This window comes from Agelaius phoeniceus, chromosome 14 (genome assembly GCF_051311805.1).
Source record: "Agelaius phoeniceus isolate bAgePho1 chromosome 14, bAgePho1.hap1, whole genome shotgun sequence".
Taxonomy (NCBI): Eukaryota; Metazoa; Chordata; class Aves; order Passeriformes; family Icteridae; genus Agelaius; species Agelaius phoeniceus.
In genome coordinates, this window is record NC_135278.1 from 14,855,022 (window position 1) to 14,874,126 (window position 19,105).

General features: G+C 57.7%; 1 protein-coding gene across 6 annotated transcripts in view; it reads left to right on the forward strand.

Annotated features, from left to right (window-relative positions):
* STARD8 (StAR related lipid transfer domain containing 8) overlaps positions 1–15,947 on the forward strand; it is a 49,624-nt gene extending 33,677 nt beyond the window's left edge. For 5 of the 6 annotated variants that reach the window (XM_054641245.2, XM_077185998.1, XM_077185996.1 and 2 more), the window contains 13 exons: positions 7,130–7,201; positions 8,443–8,524; positions 9,465–9,528; positions 9,792–11,158; positions 11,782–11,955; positions 12,425–12,584; positions 12,830–13,028; positions 13,136–13,346; positions 13,489–13,603; positions 13,900–14,115; positions 14,330–14,547; positions 15,142–15,318; positions 15,429–15,947. In XM_054641245.2, the coding sequence (XP_054497220.2) occupies positions 7,130–7,201; positions 8,443–8,524; positions 9,465–9,528; positions 9,792–11,158; positions 11,782–11,955; positions 12,425–12,584; positions 12,830–13,028; positions 13,136–13,346; positions 13,489–13,603; positions 13,900–14,115; positions 14,330–14,547; positions 15,142–15,318; positions 15,429–15,546 (3,173 nt within the window). In that variant the 3' untranslated portion in view covers positions 15,547–15,947. Of the gene's footprint in view, positions 1–5,447; positions 5,625–7,129; positions 7,202–8,442; positions 8,525–9,464; positions 9,529–9,791; positions 11,159–11,781; positions 11,956–12,424; positions 12,585–12,829; positions 13,029–13,135; positions 13,347–13,488; positions 13,604–13,899; positions 14,116–14,329; positions 14,548–15,141; positions 15,319–15,428 lie in introns of those variants that run through there. The other variant, XM_077185997.1, reaches the window with a different exon arrangement.
* The last annotated feature ends 3,158 nt before the right edge of the window (positions 15,948–19,105 follow it).

Here is a 19,105-nt window from a genome sequence, read left to right on the forward strand (position 1 = left end):
TCCTGAATTTTGCAGATCTTTCTGGTGTGGGATGGGATTTCAGGAGCACATGCAGGTACCTGTACTTCCCCTGGGCAGCAGGGATCAGTTGATAAACCAAAGCTGGGTCTGGTGGGGAAGGAGGAAGGATCATGTGCTGAGCTGGGAAATACTTGATTTGGGGTTATTTTTGTATTGCAAAAGAGGAGAGAGCCCTAAAGTAACCATTCATGCCTCTGCTGGGAATTCACTGCTTGTTCCTTCTTGCAAGGGCTTGTGCCCATGCTAGGGCTGCGGCAGTGGCCATGGCTGGGTGTGACAGCCATGGTTTGGGCTCCCTGTCCCTGGGGACAGGTAGGGCTCCCACCAAAGCTGCTGGAGCCTGAGCATTCTTCAGCCAGCAGCGGGGTGGGTTTGTGATTCTGTACAACATGGAAAAAGCTGCAGCAAGACCACAAGGGAATTCTGCTCCGTGGGTTCCTCTGGTAACACACGTGTTTATGCTAAATAAATGCATAAAAGTAGGAGGGCATTCCCTCGTGTATTAAGGAAATAACTGTTCTTCAGTGCCTGGATTTAGCAGCAGGAGCTGGAGGTTGTTCCTCGGCGTGGGAAGCAGGAGAGCAGCTGCAGCAGGTCACATCCATGGGAGATACCAATGCTCCAATGGGTGATTGGAGCTGAGAGCTCCCTGCAGAGCCAGAGCTGCTGCTGGTTCTGGTTTTTTTAGCAGAACTGTTGGTGTTTTCCTTTGGCTTGGCCTTCCTTGGCCTTTGGTGGTGGCTGGTGTTGGGTGTTGTGCAGTACTCCGGACGCTGACCTCAGTCCATGCTGGGTTTAACGCTCTTCCAGGTGGGGAAAACTGAAAAACTGGAAAACTTTTGCTGTTGTCCATGTAAAGAAAAGTGAGATGTGATAGCTCCTCATCGGGAAGTGCAGCCTGGCTGGTACCTGTGGCGGGTGATGAATGCCAAAGCTCTGGCACCGCTGGCTGCCCTCGGAGTGACGGCGTCCGTTTGTCCAAACAAAGTGCGTGTGAGGTCCATGGGATGGCCAGCAGGAAAACGGTGCAATTTTAGAAAGGGTGGACTACAGGATGGGCAAGACAGATTGATTTTCTTCAGCATCCGAGTAGCTGTTCTCATCTGGCTCCTTGTGGATGCCTCATGGCTGTTCTAGGCCAGGTTGGACAGGGCTTAGAGCAACCTGGGGTTGTAGAAGGTGTCCCTGCCCATGGCAGAGGGCCAGGATGAGATCATCTCCAAGGTCCCTTCCAACCCAAACTATTCTGGGATTCTCTTCTGGATTTTTCTTTCTGGCTTCAGCAAACACCAAAGAGAAGGAAGAAACTTCACCCCAAGCCTGGATCCAACAGAGGTGACTGGTGGCTGTGCTGGCACTGATAGACTTTCTGCACAGGGTGGGCGGGAGCCAGAGATTCTCTGCTCTGAGCTTGCTTTGCCTTTTCAGAGATGGAACCCCAGGTTCCCTCCATGCTGGGCTTGCCCTCAGACATGGTGGGGCTGCTGCTGATTGCTCCCAGCACAGTGGGACAGTCCTGCCCTCTCTGTTGTTCCTCTGGGGTCAGAGCAGCTGCAGAAATGCAGGTGGGAGAGGCAAGGATGGATCAGGGTCCTCACCTTCCTGGCCCTTTGTTTCTGTTCCTCTCTTTTTCCATCCCTTGCTCCCCCCAGACATCTGCTCTGCAGCTGCAGCCTGAGCAGTGGGACGTGCAGCCCTGAGCTACTGCAGAGCTCCTGCTCCCGAGTGCTCTGGAGCTGCTGGGAGGAGGTGTAGGCTCAAGGTTCTGTAGGCTCAAGGGGCTACAAGACTCTGAGAAGCTGCCTGGAGGAGCAGGAATCTGTAATGTGCTGTAGGACACTCCCGTAGCCATCACAGCAGTGCCAGGGGACACTGACTTGGTCTCTGCCACCCCACCGTGTCCTGCTGCCAGCGTCCATTGGATGGCATGTCCCAGAGCACTCAGTCCTTCTGGTGCATCCCGTGTTCAGCCCTGCCCTGTGGAGTCTGTGAAGATGTTTTGGTGTGAAGAAGGGACTTGGCTTAGCGGTGTCCTTGGCAGTGCTGGACTCAATGATCTGAAAGCTTTCCCAGCTTAAACCATTCCATGACTCCATAATCCTAGCGTCATTTCTTGTGGCTGGTATGTCTGCTTCCGCGCTTCATTCTCATCCTTACTGAAGACAGCACTGGCTGCAAACCTGAATTGAGGTTGTTCTGGGTGTTGTTTGAGGAAGCAGAGGTGTTCTCTGAGCAGGTTGGGCCCCTCTCCCAGGTGCCTCCTTTCGTGTGGACGGGTGCTGCAGCGTCGCCTCGGTTTCCTGGTGCCCGCACTCCTGCGTGGTGCAGCACAAAGCTCTGCACGCCGTGGGCGTGAAGGGCTGCTGGGGTTTTAGAACAGAACAAACCAGACCCGAGGCTGCTGTTGGGTTCGTTTGAGGGGAGGAAATAGAGCTGCCACATTCAGCTGATAAGGGTGGTTACACACAGCCCTGGAGCCCAGCGGAGGGATGAGTGGGCACAGATAAGGTGGGGGGAGCTCTGGGGGGCTCTGATGGTGCTGCTGGGGCACGCTGTGCCCACCCTGCAGGGATTATGATCCAGATCTGATCCAGACACCCAACAGCCACAATCTCCCTGCCCTGTGGTGGTCAGAGGGGTTCCTGTGTGTGTTGGACCAGCCAGTGCTTGCAGACACCATCCAGCAATTCCCCTGCAACCTCTAGGATCATTTTTACCCCTGGATGTCCCTCGTGTTTGTGTTCCCAGCATCTGTCTGGGACAGGAGTGGGGTGGCAGAGGGCTCTGCTGCCATCCCCTCCTGCCAGGTGCCATCCCCAGGGAGCAATGCCCTTGGAGCAGACATTTCAGGGCTGGAGGTGAAGGAGGCATTTGAGCAATTCCTGATTGGTGACATAGCAAGGAGCAGTTCCCAAAGCTTGTGGGACCCATTTACTGTGTGAAGGTTAATTATGGAAACGCACCGTGTCTGGGAGGACGTCCAAGAGCATTCCTCATTCCTGTCCATGTGCCCTGTCCATGCCTGTGCTGGCAGCTCCAGAATCTCTGCCCTCTGCTGAGTGGAGCTGGCAGCTGGAAGCAGGAGGTGCCCGTGGCTGTGTGGAGCTCTGTGTGCCCCCTGCCCCAAGAGCCCAGCTGGGTGGGCAGTGAGTTCCAGCTGTGCCCAGTGTTGCAAGGGCACCCTGGGGGCTTCCTCCAAACCCCCCTGGGAGGGTCTGGGGTTGGCCCTTGGCTGCTGTGGGAGAGATGCCCTGCTCAGGAAGGCAGCTCTGATTTCTGCAGGCAGAGTCAGTCCCTCTTGTCCCTTGGGCATGAGTAGGATACACCTTTCCCATGGGACACCTGCTTCAGCTCCTCATGTTCTCAAGCAGTGAAGGCACATCCCCCTGGTTCAGGAGAGGAGTTGGGACTTTCTGTCATCCCTGTAAAAAGCAGGCAAGAAACTTCTGCTTATAGCTGGGAAGGAAAGTCCCTGTCGTAGGCAGTTTTACTTTCAGGCAGGATGGAAAGAAATCACACCAACATGAAAGGAAAAAGAGCAATTTTCTCCCCTTGGTGCTGGGGCTGAAGCTTCCCCCGCAGTGCCAGGCAGCTGCTTCCAGCTTTCCATGAGGTAACATGTGAGCAATTTTGTGGTGGGGTTTTCTCCTCACACGCTAATTGGCTGTGTGGGACGTTTTATGGGGATTTGGAACCTTGCTGTGGGAAGCTGAGAGCCTGGCCTGGGACTTCTTGTCAGTTTTGATTGTTAAAGTGAAAGTGCAGAGCTGGGGTTCTGGGAAGTGGCTTTCCTGCCTGTAATTCTGCTGGCCTCCAGTGTTCCAGGTTGCTTATTTTAGAGCTTTTATAGAATGTCCTGGGCTTTTCCCTTTTTTCCCTGGTTCACGCCTGTTCCAGAGTGGGTGGATGGAGCACCAAAAGCACTTGAGAGAGAAATATCAGGCTCCAGACACTCACAGCCAGAAGCCATTCCTGCTGGAGTCACCAGTGGTTGCCCCAGGGAAATGCCACAGTGGAGTCACTGCAAGAAGGAGATTGGGGAACTTTGTCTTTTTCTCCACTTCAGTGTCGGTTTTCATCCTTTTCTTCTGGAACAATGGGAACATCTTCTCTTCCTTCATTTTTGATTTCCACCCCTTCCTGGGGGTGTTGGGAGGTCAGGCTGGGGGGGCTGGACCCACTCAGGGCATTTCTGATGGACCATGGTGGCCCTGGGGTTACAGTCTCTGCCCCTTGCTGGGTGCATGGGACAGCTACTGTGGAAACCTTTTCCTTGGGAAACACCATCCAGCCTCAGCAGCTGCTGGACAAGGGCAGAGGCTTTGCTGGGGGAGGATTCTTGGGTGGCTCACAGGATTGTGCACCACTGGGAGCTTTTTCCACTGAAGGTGTTGGTGCTGGTTTCTCCCATGGGGTTTTCCAGGCATTTCCTGAGGGCTCATCTCCCATGGAGAGCTTCCTCTGGAGCATGAAACATAATGGGGCTGCTGGTCTGCCTTCCCTGCCTGCAGTCAGGAAGCTGGTGGGATTTATCCCCTTCTTTGTCAGGGATGCATGGACCCTCTGCCTGCTCCTCCTGCTATACAACTGGAGTGGGATGATTTCCGCACCATTTAAACCACAGATCTCAAAGATATTGAGTTGCTATAAGCTCCTGGAAATTGTTTTCTGACCAGTGGAGGCAAGGAGACCTCCTTTGTGCCCTGCTGAGGGTGGGTGGTGTGTTTTATGAGCCTGCATTGGACATCAGGGAATCCTGGCATCTGGGGGTGTTGGGGACCCATCTCTGCCACTGCTGCCTGGGGCTCAGGCTGAGCAGGGTGGAGGCTGGAGGGTCTCTGGGCAGCAATCCCTGGGCTCAGGGTGGATTCCCAGTGGAGGCTGCAGCCAGGGATGTGTGCTGGGCTCAGGTCCCATCACCCTGCCCAACAGTGAGGCTCCCGAGAGGTGACAGGGAGGGCTGGGAACCCGGCTGGAATGGGTGACCCTGTGCCCAGCGTCCCACGGCAGGAGTGTTTGCCTGCCCGGCCTTTCCTGCACTTCCCTGGGAAAGCACGTCCATGGGAAGGGCGGGAAGAGGAGGAAGCTGGCTGCTGGCTCCCTCTGGGACAGGACACTTGGAAACCTTTTCTGTGACAGCACTTTGTACATCAGCAGGGCTCAGCCTGGGCTGGTCAAACATCCCCCTGCTCTAGGGGGCTTCTCCCTGTTGGAAGGGCTCTGGGGGGATGCAGGACTTGCCAGAGCAGGCAGAGCCTGGGAGCTGGCTGCTGGAGAGGAGAGGAGAGGAGGGGTGGAGGTTTAGGGCCCTGGCCCCCCGCCAGCCCTGCGTGGGGAGGCGGCGGAGGGAAGGAAATGTCGTGCTCTGACTCCGCATTTCCACCCCGTGATGGGAGGCTGAGCCCAGTCCTGCACAGAGAGAGCATCCTGCTGCAGCCCTGGGCTCGGCCTGGGGTCACACTGGGTGTCCCCAGGCTCTGGTGTGGCCCTGGCCATGCTCTGGTACCAGCTGAGCCCTGCTGCAGGCAGGGGTAAGCTCAGCCACGGCCCTGCTCCCGCTGCCCTCCGCCAGACCCATCCCTGGGGCAGCATCCATGGCACAGGTGGGACATTGCTGGTTTTGCTCGTGGCTTGGGGCACATGGAGCTGCAGTTGCTGGCTGGGATTGGCCCCGTGGAATTCCCACTGGGAGCAGAGTCGGGCAGGAGTGGGAACTGGCAGGAGTGGGAACTGGCAGGTCCCTTGGCAGGGGCTGTGGGAAGTGGCTGTCCCTGGGTCCTGCCCACTCCAGGAATGTGGGAGGGATCTGCTTCCAGAGCTGGCATGGGCAGAGAGCATTCCCAGGGACCACCAGTCTTGGTGTCCTGCTGGACAGAGGCAGCCATGGGGTGCTCTCCTCGTGGGGTGTTGGGTTCTTTGGGAGGGATGTGGTGCTCCACATGGACCAGCTGACCCAGGATAGCTCCGGGGTTGAGTTCTCCACTGGGATTGCTGGGTCAGAGCCCTGTTGGGGGCAGGAGGGGTCAGCCCTGGGTTTTGGCAGGACTCAGGTCATGGTTAATGACAGCTGTGTGGTTTGGACCCGGATCCAGATGCTCATTCCAAAACTTCCCAAAACTTGCCAAGTATTTGAGTCCAGGGCTTTGGCTTAGTCCTGTCCTGAACTGAGCTGCTTATTTGGAGCTTTTTTTTTTTTTTTTGCTTCTGTAAGTTTGGAATTGGGAATGCAAACTGTAGCCAGAGCTTTGGGCTGAGGCAGTGAGTGGATGGGGATGGAATCAGGGTATTCCAGTGCTGGGTGGGTCTGGCCTCAGCCCACTGAGTGCTTCCAGCAGGGACAGATCAGACCCTGAGGCTGCCAAGGCATTTTCTACCCCTGAGGTCAGATGTTGTCACCCTCAGCAGCAGAAATGTCATCGGGCCAATGGGTGCTGACACTTGGCAATGCCTTGCTGTGGCTGCAGGAACTCTGGGCTGTTTTCCCTCAGTTTCTCTAAACTGGAGGAATTTCCCAGGAAATACTGCTGGCTGCTGAATGGGCTCATCTGGGCGAGGGCTGATCCCTGTGTGAGGGGTGGGAGCCAGCTGGGCGAGGGGTGAGAACCCCACCAGGGACTTGGTGCTGACTGGGATGAACACCAGCTTGAAAGGAGAGGTGGGGAAAGCTGGGTGGTGGGAAGGAGGTGGGGAGGAAGAGCTCCTTTGGCAGCTTTGCTCAGGGATGTTTGCAGAAGTGATCAGCACTGAGCTTTGACAAGCTCTGAACTGATGATTACAAAGAAAGACCTTCCTCTCCTGCCTGGCCAAGAACTGTGTTTGGTTTGGAGGGCTCAGAAACAAAACGTTTCATCAGAAGGTTAAAACTGCATCTTGTGGCCCTGTCATTCAGGTGGCATCACTGTCACCTCCTGCTCTTTGCCCAGTGCTGGCAGAGAGCTGCAGCTGAGCTCTGTCTGCCCAGGACCCCTGGCTCTGCAGCCATGCATCTCCTCTGCTCTGTGCACATGGAACACGGGCTTGGGGTCAGGGCTCTGGGGGTGTGGGCTGTGTTCTCAGGGCGTTGCTGCTGCTGGCAGGATGCTCAGGCTGGTTCTTTGCTTTCTTACAGAAATTGAAGCCAAGAAAGCGTGTGACTGGCTGCGGGCAGCGGGGTTCCCCCAGTATGCCCAGCTCTACGAAGGTGAGAGCTGCCTCCTGCCCTGACCCTGCTCTGTACCTGCCCAGAGCCTCCATCCCATCCAGATTCCAAGGGGGGCTGCAGGGACAGCGCCCACAGCTCCAGGGAGAGGAGGGGACAGAAGGGATTGCTCACTGATTATATGATTGTTACACTTGGAGCCCTTGGCCACGGCCTGGAGAACCAGCCAGTTAACTTCCCTGCATTCCTGAACTTTTCCCCTTCAGGCAGGGCTCTGAGGAATCCTGGGGCGGCTGCTTTGGCCAAGGGCAGCCAAGCTTTGGAGAGCCATCAGCTCTCAAGTGATTCAGGGAGTGTTTGCCGTGGGTGGGAGCATAGGGGCAGCCAGTGTAGGTAATGTGGAGAGCGAGCATGTTCTCCCTCCTTCCATCCCTCCCCACTCCCACAAGCCCTGCCCTGCTCCAGCCTGTCCTGAGCGCTCAGCCTGGATCACACCATGTTCCTACTCCCAGCTCCTGTGCCAGGCGCCCGGGGCGGTGGCAGGGTGGCTGTGGTGGTGGCTCACACAGCTCAGCTGGGTGTGTTTGGAAGCCCCGGGGGGATGCTGGTCCGGGCGCTGCGAGCAGCGGCGGCCCCGTCCTGCCGGACAATAGCGGGAAGCGCGGCTCGGGCGGCCGCAGCCGGGGCCATTGTTCGGCCGGGCACTTCCCCCGCCCCCTGCAGCACATCCCCGGTGATGGCTTCATGAGCAGCCCGTTTGCTGCCAGGGCCTATTTTGGGGGGCAGGCCACACGTGTTCCTGCCGGGATGCCCAGCCCCAGGTGCTGGCCCCGGACAGTGCTCACAGCTGGGCAGTGAGGAGTGGTGCTGGTGCTGCAGTCTTTGAATCAACCAACCCTTCTCCAGCCTCTGGCCACAGAACTTCCCACATCCTCCAAGTGTTTCCCTCTGTTTCTCTTCCCGTGGTGATCACACTCCATGGCTTCATGGACAGATGGATTGAGACCCTTGGGGCTGAAGGTCCAGGTCCCACATGCACGATCCCAGCAGAGCTGTCCATGCTCAGGGATGAGCAGGGAACTGATTGGAGACCCTTGGGCACCTTATCACCCTCACCTAACATACCTGGGGAGAGCCATGTCCAGGGACCCTGGGCATGCCCCACCTCCAGGTCATCTCCAGCCACTTCGGCCTTTCCTCCTCTTCCCATGCCCACTGCTGCCCTTTGTCCCTGATGGAGCAGCTGGCTTGGGATCTGCCACTGATGTCACTTCCTTCCCCAGAGTCGTCATTCCCTCTTGACATCAGTGCTGTGAAGAAGGACCACAGCTTCCTGGACCAGGATTCCCTCAAATCCCTGTGCAGGTAACCCTCTCTTGGCCCCCCTCACATGGAATCAGCAGGGGGATGTGGCACAGACAAGGACAGCAGCCCAGGATGATGGGGTGGTGGGCTCAGGGGGTGCCTGATGTGGTGGTGGGCTTAGTAGGGTGCCTGCCTTGATCTTGGCTGGGCCTGCTCCAGCACTGTCACTCCCTCTGCAGTGAGAACTCAGTTGTTCAGATCAGGGAACATTGCTGGTGTTGGAAACCAACATTGTTGGTTTCCACCTGGGCACGGCGCTGCTGCAGCTGCAGGTTTGGGAGCTGTGCAGGGCTGGAGTGCAGGGAGCAGCGTGGGGGGGACTCAGAGCAAGCCAGAGCTGGCACCCACAGCAGGGCACTGACCCATGGTCAGCCTGGATGGGCCGTGTGTCACTCGGTGCCGTGACTCAGCCCTGCCTTGCCTCTCGGACAGGTCATCACAGCCATGTCCCTGTGCTGGCTCCATGCTGTCCCTCCCACCCAGAACAGAGAGGAGGCAGGAACAGGGTCTGTTTCCTATTTGTTTCCCAGCAGAGAGGCTGCTGTGCTGGGCAGGAGGGGATCCCCGTGCCGTTTCCTGGGTGCAGTGAGGCAGGAGGTGATCGGAGGCCTCTGTCTGTCCCTCCCTCTCTGAGCTTTCAGGTCCTTTAGTCATTCCCTGTCTGGGGCACAGGAGCTTCTGAGGTGATTTTGGTTTAGTAGCCTGGAGCAGACCACCCCTGCCCACTTGCCACAGCAGCTGGCATGGGCATTGCCTGGCCTGGGCTACCATCTGCTGGCATCGTCCCCTTGTTAGTCAGGTGTCCCTTTGACTGGGGACTCGAAGCAGCAGGTGACAGGCACAGCCAAGGCTCTAAGGCAGGAAAGTCAAAAGAAGCCAAAGCCATCCCCTGACTGAGGCAGGGGCTGGGACCAGGGTAAAGCCACTCTGTTTCTTGCAGGAGGCTGATGACCCTGAACACCTGTGCCTCCATGAAGCTGGATGTTCACTTTCAGTGTAAACAGGTAAGTCCTGCATGCTCGAGGCTGGTGAGGGGCTGAGGGGTGCAGGGGATCATGTGCTCGATGTGGGGCAGTGTCCTGGTGAGCTCTGGGACTGTCCTGGGCACAGAGTGGCTTCTGGAGGCCAAAGGGGTCCTGGTTTAGGGGGTGACCATGCTGCTCTCCTCCCCACCTGGGGCCATGCTGGTGCCCCTCTGAGATGGGGGATATGCTGACCCCCAATGGCTCCAACCGATTGATCATCCTCTTTTCTCAACTGCCCACAGAATGAAGACTCTGAGGAGGAAGTCGACTTTGCCATCAGCAGCCGGTGGTCCTACCAGAGGGACAGCAAAAGGTGGTCACGGGTGGGGTCCGCCGATGTCGTGTCCCAGGGCTCGGAGGCCCTGAGCTGCACCATGCACCCGGTGTCCAGCCGGGAGAGCGTCCTCACAGACCTCAGCACCAACCCCGAGGCCACGTCCCTGCACAGCACGGGCAGTGTGGGCAGCGTGGGTGGCACGGGTGGCACGCTGGGCACTGCAGCTGTGCCATCCCAGCCCCTGTCCCCCCTCCGTGCCGCTGCCACCGCCTCCAGCTGCAGCCAGAGCGAGGGCTCTGCCCCGGAGCAGCCCCCGGGCCAGGGAGAGGCCTCTAAGGAGAAGCTGAAGAAGCGACGGTCTCGAAGCTTCCTGAAGAGGATCGAGTCCCTGCGGAGGAAGGACAAGGAGAAGCCCAGCCCAGACAGGAGGGTGGCTCCGCACAGCAGCGCCACTCTCCCGCCAGGATGGGGCTCTCTGAAGGATGACGGGGACCTTGCAGCCACCAGGACCAACTCCTCTAAAAGAGGGACACCTGCCCCTTTCCACAGCAAAAAACACTTCTTCTCGGTATCATACAGGACTAACCGCCTGCTCGGCCCCGGGGGCACCAAGGGCAGCTCTGACCCCAAACGCGGTGGAGTTTATTTGGAGGATTACGACACAGACACAGCCCCTGCCGCCGGCGGTGCTTGGGCTGCTGCCGAGTGCCCGCGCCGGGCTCGCCATGGCGATTGCCTGGTCTATATCCCCTGTGACCACAAGCCCGGCACCTTCCCCAAATCCCTGTCCATCGAGAGCTTGTGTCCCCTGGCTGGCAGCTCCCTGCCGCACTGGGGCGCCGGGAGCGCGGCCGTGGGGCTGGGCGGGGGCGGCAGCAGCAGCAGCGTGGAGGGCTCGTCCTCCCCGAGGGGCTTCGCCCGCCGGCGCCGCGGCTCCTGCAGCTCCCTGGGCAGCCGCGTCAGCGTCTACGACAACGTGCCGGACTTCGGCAGCAGCGAGGATTTCTGCAAGGACGGGGAGGTCAGCTTCAAGAACCTCGACGACATCCTGCATGATGTCGGGGTGCTGCAGAAGAAGGTGGAGCTCTGGTGTAAAGCCGTCTCCCCTGGCCTCGATGGAGAGGAAGGGGGCGACGAAGAGGAGGATGAGGAGGAGTCGGACTCGGGAGGGGAACCCTCCAACCTGCATTTTGAAGAACAGTCCATGTCGGATGTCGGCACCTCTGCCAGTGACTTTGATAGCACTGGGAACTCCCTCAACGAGGCTGAAGAGATCGAGACGCGGGAGCGCCGGGATTCGGGGGTAGGAGCATCCCTCACGAGACCCTGCAGGTACCACAGAATCCCGAGGTGGTTTGGGTGGGAAGGGACCATAGAGACCATCTCGTTCTGCCCCTCTGCAATGGGCAGGGACACTTTCCACTAGACCGTATTGCTCCAAACCCTGTCCAGCCTGGCCGTGAACACTCCCAGGGTCGGGGCTGCTGCAGCAGGGAGGGGTGCACAGCCCGTGGGTCTGGGGAGCAGCGGCCGATCCCGTCCTCGGCGGCTGGATGATCGCCGGAAGGCAGGAGCGGGAGGCGAGGGGAACGCAGCCGGAGCCGCACGGTGCGGGCAGCGCAGCGCGGGGCGCGGGTGCGCTCTGGTGGCCGCAGGACACCGCTGCCACTGCTGCCAGCACTTGAGCACTGCCACCGCTGCCGGCCCTGTCTGCCTGCACAGACCCGCGATTAAAAGGTTTTTCATTAATTAATAACGAGTGTAAACGCAGCGGGTACGTGCCTCCTCTGTGCCAGTATTCCCTGGGGCTCTCCCCAGCAGAGCTACGGCTGCTGCCGAGCTCTCTGGCTTTGCTCACCCAGTTTGGCTGTGCTGGAGGGTGGTGTGGCAGTAACCATGAAGGAGTGGAGAGCAGTGGGGGTTTCCTCAGCTGGGAATGTCCCTTGTGTCCCCAGAAAGCTGCGTTGGCACAGCTTCCAGAACTCACACCGGCCCAGCCTGAACTCGGCCTCGCTGGAGATCAACCGCCAGTCATCGGCCCAGCTCAACCTGCTCCAGAAGTGCTCCCTGCTCCGGCTCACGGCCATCATGGAGAAGTACTCTGTGCCCCACAAGCAGGCCTGGACGTGGTGAGCTGGGGCGAGGGGGACCAGTATGGGGCCCATGAGCTGCAGCTCATGCTGTGTCCCCAGCCTGGGGCAGCTTCAGGGTGTGGAGGGGGAAAAGCTAAACCAAGGGCTGTCTGCTCTGGCAAGTGCAAGCCAGAGCTGAGCCCCAGGCTCCTGGCATCGCCCTGGCTTCCAGAGGGGCTCCTGGCATCATCTGCTAATGTGGGGGCTGCAGGTGTTGATGGGGCATTAAAAGTGCTGCAGCAACATAAGAGAGTAGGACAGTGGTTTCTTTACATAGCCAAGTATCAAAATTATTTTAGCTTAATAAAAGGTGCTGCCATTCCTGATGGGAAGCTGCCTTGCTTGTATTCCAAATACTGCAGAAATGTGTTTTTGTGTGTGTGTTCCCAGGATCCTGCTCCCTCTGTGAGGGGAGGTGCTGAGGGCAGTGATCATTGCACTGATGTCTCTCTGTCCCACTCTGCAGGACTGTCCCCAAGTTCATGAAGCGGAGTAAAGTCCCTGACTACAGGGACAAGATGGTTTTTGGTGTGCCACCCATCGTCAACGTGCAGCGGACGGGGCAGCCCCTGCCCCAGAGCATCCAGCAGGCCATGCGCTACTTGCGCAGCCAGTGCCTGGACCAGGTGAGGCTGTGGCTGCTGGGATTTGGGGGAAAAAACAGCTTTAGGGGTCCTTTGTTCACCTCTTGTGGTGTGTGCTGAAGCAGGAGGGTGGGATTGTCCATGGGAACCCAGCAACATCCCCGTGGCCATCCCTCACTCAGCGTCTCCTCTGAATTCAGGATGATCCCTTTGGGGAGGGAGTCTTTGCCTGTCCCACAGGTGCCCAGCCAGGCCAGTGCCCGCTGATCCCCGCTCTGCTCTGGCAGGTTGGCATTTTCCGCAAGTCCGGGGTGAAGTCCCGGATCCAGGCGCTCCGGCACATGAACGAGACCAGCCCTGACCACGTGGACTACTCGGGGCAGTCAGCGTACGACGTGGCCGACCTGCTGAAGCAATACTTCCGCGACCTGCCCGAGCCCATCTTCACCAGCAAGCTGACCGACACCTTCCTGCAGATCTACCAGTGTAAGGGCCAGGCTGGGGCACCTCGGGGAGGAGGGGTCCCTCTGTTTGGATGCAGGGATGGGTGGTGGCCGTGGGGACGCCCCGCTGACGCCGCCCCGTGCCCGCAGTCGTGTCCAAGGAGCAGCGGCTGCAGGCGGTGCAGGCCGCCATCATCCTCATGCCGGACGAGAACAGGGAGGTGCTGCAGACCCTGCTCTACTTCCTGAGCGACATCGCCTCGGCTGAGGAGAACCAGATGACAGCTGGGAACCTGGCTGTGTGCCTGGCCCCCTCCATCTTCCACCTCAATGTGTCCAAGAAGGAAAGCACATCGCCCAGGTAAGGGCTGGCTGAGCCCCAGCTGCCCAGTGCTCCTTCCCTGCCTGCCGTGGGAGGTGAGACACGGGGGGGCTGTTGGCTCTGCTCTGTGACACAAATGAGGGGGTGCCCACTGGTGCCAGCACTACCTGATCCCCCACAGGGCCATACACAAGAGGGGCACCATGGGGAAGCCGGACCAGAAGGATCTCAATGAGAACATGGCTGCCACGCAGGGGCTCTCCCACATGATCAGCGACTGCAAGAAGCTCTTCCAGGTGGGTGGCAATGGGGTCCCAGCCCAGCACTGCCCGTGGGAGATGTGACCTTGCTGGCAGGTGCTTGTCCTAGAGCAAGCTGAGGGCATCCTTCCCTCAGTGGGACAGCAGCCACCAGCCATTTGCCCTGAAGCCAAGCCCAGCTATGTCCTGGACAGGAGGTGATGCAGGCTGTATGTCCATCCTCCCCACTTCCTGGGGAATGAGTTATGGTTCTCTGTGTGTCCAGAACCACTCACAAAGTCCCCACAAGATCTCTCTGCCTCACTGAACATCCATGTGCTTTTGGCTTGCAGGTCTCCCATGACATCTTGCTGCAGCTGAGCAGCTCCTATATGGCTGCAGATGCTTATCCCCACCCCCTGGCTGACTTGGTGTGCCAGGGGGAGAGCAAGGATTTACACTCCTACTTTGAGCAGAGTGTCCAGAACCTGCTCAAAGAGTCGTCAGAGAAATTCAAAGGATGGCTGAGCACTCCGGGGCCTCTGAACACGGAGCTGTCTTGCAAAAAGGTAAATTTTTGTGGAGGGGCTTGAGAACATATACAGGGAAATGTGTATGGGGTGACCTCTCCAGCAGCCACAGCAGGTCCCACCCCATCCCTCACTAGCCAGCAGATGGGACTGTGGTGCTCTATGGCAGTGGGAGCCATCAGTGAAGCTGCTCAGGGGTTAGCACTGGGGGTCCTGTGGGACAGTCTGTGTGACCCTCCCCTCATCCCCTCAGGTTGGGGACGGGAACCCTCTGCGCCTGTGGAAGGTCTCCACGGATGTCGAGGCCCCTCCTGCCACGGTGCTGCACCGGCTGCTGCGGGAGCGTCACCTGTGGGACGAGGACCTGCTGCAGAGCAGGGTGGTGGAGGCTCTGGACAAGGACATGGAGGTGTACCACTACGTGACAGACAGCATGGCCCCGCACCCGCGCAGGGACTGCATGGTGCTCCGGTGAGGGGGCTTGGGCTCACTGGGGCACATCCCCTCTGTTGTACTGCACCAAACAGTTTATTTAGTTGTTGTTTGCACTGAGTGGTCCTTATATTGCACTGAATAGTTGATGTTATATCACATGGTTTGTTCTTCCCCCATCACATGGTCTTTCTCTCGCCCACCCCAGTACCTCCTGGGGGTCTCTTCCTGGGTTACCCCTCCCCTCGCCATTCCTGACTGGTATCCCACTGGTTGTGGTCCTCCTCCTCCTCTGCCCCTCATTTCCCCCGGGTATAAAAGTCTCCCACCATCAGGCCACGTCCTCTTTCTCACCTGGGGAGTCACCAGAGCCTGAGGTGTCTCCTAGCAAGTCAACAAACAGAGGACATCCATCCCCACGTGGAAAAGAGCGCTTTCAATCTTTTCCTTTTGTCTATGTAAGACCGTGTGGGCTGGGGTCAATAGCTAGCCAGAGTGGTCCCAAACAGCCCATTCAGACATGGTCCTACACCCCTCTGCTCCAGCCCCATCTCCTCCTCCTTTCCTGGGCTCTGTGGGGTCCCCACTGTGTGATCCTGCGGCGGGCGGGCAGTGACGGCTGCTGTGTCGCAGGCGCTGGCGCACGGACCTGCCGCGGGGAGCCTGCCTGCTCAGCTCCCTCTCAGTGGAGCACGACAAGGTGCCCGTGGAGGGAGGTGTCAAGGCCATCGTGCTGACGTCCCAGTACCTCATCGAGCCCGGCGCCATGGGCCGCTCCCGGGTCACCCACATCTGCAGGGCTGACCTCAGGTAACGGGACTCTCCGGGGAGGGTGTGGAGCAGGATGTGCTGCTCCATGGTACTGCCAGGGCCTCTCCTGCCCACTCATCCCCTCCTGCCTCTTCTCTTCTCTTCTCCAGGGGTCGATCTCCTGAGTGGTATAACAGGGTCTTTGGCCACCTCTGTGCCATGGAGCTGGTGAGGATCCGAGACTCTTTCCCAGCCCTGAGTCCCGTCGGCCCCGAGACAAAGATTTGAGGCACCAGGAAGAAGCTCTGTCCTTTCAGACGTGGACTTGCCATTGGATCCGGACTGGGGCTCTCAGCGGGAAGCACGGTGTGGTGCAGTGCCTGTGAAGGGAGACAGAGGCACATATTTATCAACATCCTTTCACCCCGGGCTGGGCAGTCCCGTGCCACAGCCGAGGGGCTGCGGGGCAGGGTGGCCACAGAGGAAAAGCCGTGGCGTCCCACAGGAGAAGTGGGGGAGCAGAGGGAAGGAGTGGCCATGGGGTGACCCCTGAATGCAGCCTGTGGCAGGAGCTGGGGCCCCCACACAAGCCAGGAGCAACAGCAGGGCTGAAGGAGCGCAGAGTGAGGCGGGAGGAGCGAGCGGGGAAAGCGGGGCCGTGTCTGCAGGTCGCAGTGCAGGGGTGGGAAGTGGAGGGTGGGCAGTGAGGGGGGGACTGTGTGTGTGGTGTCACCCGGTGGGGACAGCCAGGGAGTCACTGTGTGGTACTGGAAGAGGCTGCTGTTCTAGGAGGAGGGAGCTGCCTATAGATACATGGGTGCCAGCCCCTGTCGAGGGGCAGATGGAACCTGTTGCAGCATTGGTGCTGAATGCATGGAAGAAGCAGCCCTGTACTCCCGTGCCTTGCTCTTCCTTGGCTAAAAGCCCTCTCTCTGCACTGGGTGTCACTGAGAGGAGGGGTGGATAGACCATGTTCCAAGCCAAGGCCATCCTCAACCAGCTAACCTGTTATTTGCATGGGGCAGGACACTGCTGGAGCCCTGGAGCAGCTGTGCCTGACTGGGAAGGGGCAATGCCTGGAAAGAGGCATCGAGGAGGGGAGAGACTCCCCAGACCAGCTCCCCCTTTGTGCTGCCCTCAGTGTTGAGGGCCATACCTGGAGAGGGAGGAGGGATGGCAGGAGGGGTAGCAGAGGGATTCACTACCCATGCCCATGCCCACCTACTCCCTGCACAGACATCCGTTCCCCTTTCCACCCCTTCCTTCCCTTCATGAAGGAACTGTTCACTGGAGCTGTCAGCACCCAGGAGATGACCTGGTTTCTCCATTCAGGCAGGGACCCAAATTCCCAGACGTCGTTCCAACTGGAAGGCAACACGACCCATGAGCTGGGGACCCCCAGTGGCAGTTTGGCCATAACTGTCTGTCTTTTGGCAAAAAGAAAAGCACAAGTTAGCCTCTAGTCTGTGTTTTTATATATATGTATTTTATATATATATATATATAAAAATACAACTAACATGTGGGGGAGTGAATTTTCTCCTGATATTTTTTTAAAGTGTTTCTTTTTTTTAATCTATAAATACTTGTACAGGTGGAATATTAATATATAACTCTGGTGTCAGAGCTCAGATCAGGTGATGCTCACTTACAGCTGGTATTTTGTATTTAAGGGACTTTTGTTTTGTATTATATGAAAGTGCAGCAGTTGTTTGACTTGGATTGGGGCTGCTCTTCCCATCCATGCAATTAATAAAGTACTAACAAGGTCTGCTGGCTGATGAGGAAACTTCCATGTTCAGGGCTTCTCCAGCACTGGAGCAACCCCGTGCTGAGCAATGTGTGGCCTTGGGGCAGCCCCTGCATGGGTGAAGAGACTCAAACCTGGCATTTTCCACATCCAGCTGTGCTCCAGGGCCTTGCCAGGGTTTGGGGCTCTCCTGGCATTGCCACCTGCAGCAGGGAGAGCCCTCGAGGAGGAAGATGAGCATCCAGCAGCAGTGCTGCTGATGAAGAAGAATCACATTGTGCTGTTGAATTCCCTGGAGCAGACACCTCTGATTGCTGTTCTGGAGTAGTGATGGGGATGGGGTGGAACATGCTGGAGTAGATGAAGATGATGGTGATGAAGGCTGCAAGATTAAAGCCTGGAGAGGAAGGAATCCCTCTCTGAGCTTGGGATTGGAAGCAGCAGGACTGCTCTGGCTTTTAGCACTAATGGGCAGGAGTATTGGGGCAGCCCTGGCTCATCCCAGATCCACCCAAGGCCAGGGCTCCAGCACTGGGATGGAGAGGGTTCCCTCCCCACCCTGGGATGGAGGCCAAGCTGGCATCTCTTCTTCCAGGGTCCCAGCAGGCTGGCAGCACTCCACAGAGCCACCCAGGCACCCACTGCTGGAGGGGTGAGCTCTCAGGGACCCCCACTCCCACAGGGACCCCTGTCCTGCCTCCCATCGTCCCCATCCCCGGGTCCCAAGTCCCCAGCACATTGAATGAAGAGGTTCCCCACCCTCTGCACGATGCTGTGCTGGGTGCAAACACTGAATAACACCCCAAAGCTCCCCAAAGCTGGCTGGAGCCATCCCAGGGCTTTTGGGCTTACCCCAGCCATGCTCCCAAGTCCAACTCCCCTCACCACCATCAGCTGATCAGTCCAAAACTGCTTTCCTCCAATGCCTGCTTTGCAGACACTAACATGCAAAATCAATTTCTTCCTGAAATCCTCCAAGTTTCATTAACAGAGATTTATGTTTTCTCCATGCACGTTATTACAGATTAATCTTTTCAAACCTTATAAAAGCCAATTCCTACAACTTAACAAACCCCTGCATTGGGAAATGATTGCAGAGCAGCAATGCCAGGCTCAGTTTGGCTTAATTAGAGATAAAAGGAGAGGAAATCATTCCTTATTAGCCAGTCAGGTAGAAGCTGTACTGTATTTAGAGTGCAAACAGCCCAATTACGGGGAGGAACATGCACAGTTGTCTTTCATTACAGGTACTTGAAAATATGCATCTGGGGAAAATTAATAATGATTCTGAGAAGCTGCAGCCATCCCAGCTGGCTGTGTGGGCCATCCCCAGCACAGGAGTGGTGCTTGTCCAGCCTGACCATCTGCCCATCCCTGGGATCTTTGGGCTGTTACCTCAGCCCTGGCAGAAGGGTTTAAAGGCTCAACCACAGCTCTCAGTGCTCAGGTAGCACCTGGTGCTGGAGTCTACCTGCCTCACCCCCCACCTACCCAGCACCTACCTTCCCCCCACCCCCACCTGCCCTTCTCAAATTCACCTCACTCTGTGCCAGGACAGGGCCCCTGTGGCTCTGCAGCTTCTCTGTCTCCATGAGCAGAATGTTCCCCTTGCCCTAAATCAGCCCCAGCCAGGAGACACCCTCTTGTCCCAGGGGATTTAAGCAGTATCTTCATGCTGGGGGGCTGCCAGTGGGCTGGATTAACTTTCTCAGGGGAGAGGAGTGAGGTGGTTTCTCTTCCTGCACTCAGATTGGGCTTTTTAACCCCAGGCAGCAGCTCAGCACCACAGCCACTCACTCCCACCACCCCCCATGTGGGGATGACAATGGGAAAGAAAAGGGAAACTGTGGGTTGAGATAAGAACAGCTTAGCAATTAATATAAAAAAATTATAATGTTAATGAAGAGAGAGAAATAAAACCAGGAGAAACAAGTGATGCCCAGTCCAGTCACCCTCCCCCTGCTGTCACAGCATCTTTACACTCTGGCTGTGTTTCTCAACATGAGTTTTGTTAGTGGTCCAAGAATTTCCCACCCTTTGGCAGCAGTCCTGGTCCAGCTCCTGGGACTGCATCTCCTCCCAAGCCTGGGGTGATGT